This window comes from Bison bison, unplaced genomic scaffold (assembly GCF_000754665.1).
Source record: "Bison bison bison isolate TAMUID 2011002044 unplaced genomic scaffold, Bison_UMD1.0 scf7180017864489, whole genome shotgun sequence".
Classification (NCBI taxonomy): domain Eukaryota; kingdom Metazoa; phylum Chordata; class Mammalia; order Artiodactyla; family Bovidae; genus Bison; species Bison bison.
The window spans coordinates 9,241,421-9,246,135 of record NW_011495048.1 but is presented as its reverse complement, the minus strand read 5'-3'; the positions used below and the strand labels follow the sequence as shown (position 1 = coordinate 9,246,135).

Below are 4,715 nucleotides of genomic sequence, written 5' to 3'. Positions count from 1 at the left end.
TTTTTTTTTTTTTTTTTTGCTTGCGAATCAGAAGCACTTTAACTGATAATGACAATGTGTATAGCCAACTGCAGTCTCCCTTTTTCTGTTTTCTTCAGGAGCTGATGCAAAACAGTCAGTGTGTGCTGAGCAAATGGAAGAACAAATATGTCTGTCAGGTAAAAAGGCTTGACATGCTTTCGCAGTGTTTAACCAGTGGAGCTGAAAGCTATGCAGTAATTGGTATTCTTGTGTTATGATAGGTAATGGACATAAACTTTTCAGGAGCAGGTATTTCATACTTTGAATTCTAGTCATTCTAGAACTAACATTTGATTGACTCAGGCTGCCTCATTAATGAGTATAGTTGTACTGACACTATAAGCATGAATAACCATCTTTTCAGATGGTATTTTTTGTCACAGATTTAGTCATATTTTTGAATGAAGGTGACACCGTGGGACAAAAAGTTTTTTGACCACTCTTGTAAGCATTTGTGCACAGCATGCTTATGGAAATTGACAAGCAGACTAGCATTAGACCTAACGTAAGACATTTGCTGTTACTTTTCGAATCCTCTAAGCTGCACTGTTTAATATGATAGCCAGTAGTCACCTGTGGCTATTTAAATGTAAATTTAAACTAGTTAAAATTAAAAATTCAGTTCCTCAGTTGCACTACCCACATTTGAAGTGCTCAGTCACCACGTATTATCATGTAGATGGTATAACTACAGAGCATTTCCACCATGTAATGTTCTTTGGGATAGCACTATTAGAGCCTGGACAAGGTGAGGTACATGTGGAATGGGTCTAGGTTCAGGACCTAATAATCATTTGTCCATTGATCACAAAATAATGGACAAATGTCTCAGCTGTGTCAATAGGCTTAAAAAATACTATCTGCTGGAAAAATGTTACTTGCTTATGATAAAAAGTCATTAGTCATATTCTACGCATACATGTAGTTGAAGTTACATCAGTACTACTCATAATTATAGCTATTTTATGCAATTAAATATCCTGTATCAACTCAAATTCTTACTTGTTTACAATGTGATTTATATATTTTAGGTCTGACTACTCTTGTTTGAAGTTTAGACCTGTGGCTCTATCCATAAATCTACAACATTGAATTTGTAGTAATTACAAACTTACCTTAATGTACTATTTAAGTGAGTATAGACTCTTATTTTAGTGGACTCTAATGTTTCCTCATTGTTTGTTTAAACTAGTCTCCTTTTACTCACAAAAGTGACTTTAGTTACCTCCTCAACCATCACAATTACTACTTTCCAGAGACTGTTTACAAAGCTGAATTAATATTTTAGAACCATAATACTTCTTAAAATAAACTTAGGATATGGTTGAAAAGGATGAAATTATTTGAAAATTCATAATTTGTTTTCATAAAAGTTTTAATCAAACTTTAAAACTTGAATACAAAATATGTACCAGAAAGTTGTAAACTTAGTACAACTCAAATTGTACTTCTCAATGTCGTTACTCACTTTAAAAGCTGGTTCAAAATTCTTTGACTGGAGGGCAAGCCTACCACCCATAGCAAGAGGTGTGTCTCATGGCCTCCACCCTTACCTTTGCACAGTTAAGTTGGAACTTGTCAGGCATCTTAAAATATGCAGTGGAGCATCCTAGTAGGCAATACATTTTAAATAGACGGTAATGTATTTTAATTTAATAAGCAGGTTTTTGTGTACATTTGTATGGGAGAATATGAAGAGGGATATCCCTCACCGTTGAATTAATTCAACTCAGAAAATGAATTTGCATGATAGAATATATATAAAATTACTATCGTAATTTACAGCAACCTGATAATACTGATTTCTTAGGCCGCTGTACCAATGAGTCTGCTTTTAACACTTCCAATGGAACTTATCTTTATGTTCTGTCATATTTTGTAATTTCTTTCAATGATTGATACAATATTCTTTAAATAAACCTTTTAATATCAGCACATCTTTGGTGTGATATATTTCAACAAGATAACTTGACCTTTACTCTGCCCACAAGTCCAGGTTAGTCTCCACATCATTAGGGCCTATTTTTTAAAATTTATTTATTTATTTTAATTGGAGGATAATTACTTTACAATATCATGATGGTTTTTGTCATACATCAGTAGAATCGGCCATAGGTATATATGTGTCCCCTCCATCCTAAACCCCCTCCCATCCACCTCCGCATCCTATCCCTTCAGATTGTCACAGAGCACCAGCTTTGGGTGCCCTGCCTCATCCATTAAACTCACACTGGTTATCTGTTTTACATATGGTAATGTATATGTTTCAAATCATACCACCCTCTCCTTCTAGGGCCTTTGAAGGACCTCCTAACATTATCCACCCACTTCCTCAGTTTCTAGACAAGACTATTAGCTAGGTCTTCTGAAAATATGTTTTCTCATTCTTAAAGATCTCTAGTAGGACAGTAAATTAAAAATTTGATGCTCAAGCTAAATTTTCAGAAGGATCCCCTTAACCTTTTGTTAGTTGGAAAATAAGCAAACCATCTCTACAGACTCTCGAGGGGGTCCCCTTTTTTGTGCATTATCCAGTGTGGTGACTCTAAAGATAACATGAGCTTTAATTTTTATGAATAATTTCTCCATGTATTTAACCCTAAAATGGCAGCAGTTGAGCACAACATAATATTCTCTAAAAGAAGTGGGGAAAAGTTCCTCAGTGTCGTGGTGCTAAACATAGCTGGACACCCTTCAGTTTCTGATTGCGGCCACTCCTTAAATCTGCCTGTGGCCACTCCTTAACAATGTAAAGCTTCTAGCCCCACCTGCCCCTTTTCCCCAGGAAAGGGACAACTTTAGGCTGTATAGGGTTTCTCATGGTTATCTTCTTTTCAAGGGGTCCTTATTTCTTCAAAAGGTTCAATTGTTCAGGATTTAGCAAGGCATCTACAACAACATAAAGAATTTCAGAAGATGCAATCTGAGCCTGGATTTTCCCCTCTGATGAATGTTTTTTTTTTTTTTTTTAATAGGTTATCATTATTATCAAAGCTAAGTTCATGTTGTTGATTCAGTGACACATAAATTGTACCATTTAAAAACTAATTCCTTCTACTTGTAAATTCAGAACAGTTTATAAATCTAGACTTATACATACGTTCTTTATGAAATTGTCTTTTGAAGTGGGTTTTTCAGACTGTACCTAATCCTAGTTTGAAATGAATAAAAAGTGAGACATAATTTAGAGTTGTAGTTTTACTAGCTATCACATATATTTCTCATTGTTTTTATAGTCTCCTAAAATTAGTTTGAGAAAATGCTTAATAATTTCCTGCTTTGAATTTCTTAATCCATTTTCCAAACTATTCTTAGGGAATAATAGTTTCAGCATTAAAATACTATTGTACACTGCTGAGGTGAAATTTTTAATTCCTTAAATTGTTCTTTAAGTCACATTCATGTTTTCAGATTACTACATAAGTAGTTAAAAGCAATATAATCATTAAGATAGATTTAGCTTCATGTATATTGATTTTAGATGAAATTGTTTAAATCATATATATACATTTAACTATAAAAGTATGATATAGTCATCTTTACCCTGATTTCTTTCTGTATTTATTTGACATTTCCAGATACAATTTTAAAATTCCAAGAAAAGATAGTTTTCTTTTTAAATTCTTATAGTGAATTACTTGACAGGCTATGTAAAAGTAGAAATTATTTTCCAAGCCTTTCACAGATGAACTGTGGCCTTATGGAGCTCATTTAATCATGACTTCCTTAGTTGTAGAATGTATAGTATCATTACCTGATCTTTCATTTCAACAACTTGTATGAAAACCAATTTTGGTTTTGTCATAATACAATAATTGACAAAGCATGGGTTTAAGTTACAATTATTAGTAATAGCATTTTATTTATTAAAAAACCCATCACACAGTATTTACTGACAGGCGCTTTAGTGCCACCATTGTGGGAGGCAATAAAAATGTGTATAAAGTGTGAGCTGAGTTCTCAGCATAATCTAGTCAAGGAAAAGAGATACATAAAATCACTAGGATGTTAGTGAGTGTTGAGTTGTGTGATACTAAGTTAAAAAGATAGTAAGAATTTACATGTTGATGTTTGGTAGAAATCAACACAATACTGTAAAGCAATTATCCTTCAATGAAAAATAAATACTTTTTTTAAAAAGTAAGAATTTAGAAAAAGCACAGAGATTAACCTGACAGTTGGGATGTAGGCTAAAACATGAAAACCAGAGGTGGTTTGTACAAAGGGCAAATGAAACGGGATAATTATTTTCTGAAAATAACAAACTAGAGGGTTTTTGGACTTGAAGATGCTAAGCACAGAGTAGAAGTAAGATGCTCAGGCTGAAAATAACAGAGATTAAGAGTCTGTATCTGGAATGGTGAGATCTTCCCCAGCTCCTTCCCTCCTCCAACACTGAGGCCTATATCTCACTGTAACTTAGAGGATCCTTCTCTAACAAAGTAGATTATTACTCCCAGTTCAGTTCAGTTGCTCAGTCATGTCCAACTCTTTGCGACCCCATGGCATGCAAGCCAGCATGCCAGGCTTCCCTGTAGCTTTCTCAAACTCATGTCCATTGAGTCGGTGATGCCATCCAACCATCTCATCTTCTGTCATCCCCTTCTCCTCCTGCCTTCAATCTTTCCCAGCATCAGGGTGTTTTCCAAGGAGTCAGTTCTTTGCATCAGGTGGCCAAAGTATTGGAGTTTCAG

The 4,715-nt window shown here is 34.4% G+C and overlaps 1 protein-coding gene across 5 annotated transcripts in view; it reads left to right on the top strand.

Moving 5' to 3' along the window:
- The window catches only part of WDPCP (WD repeat containing planar cell polarity effector), a 300,990-nt gene that overhangs the window by 111,021 nt on the left and 185,254 nt on the right, over positions 1 to 4,715 (top strand). For all 5 annotated transcript variants that reach the window (XM_010863306.1, XM_010863302.1, XM_010863304.1 and 2 more), the window contains exon 6: positions 99 to 158. In XM_010863306.1, the coding sequence (XP_010861608.1) occupies positions 99 to 158 (60 nt within the window). The remainder of the gene's footprint in view (positions 1 to 98; positions 159 to 4,715) is intronic.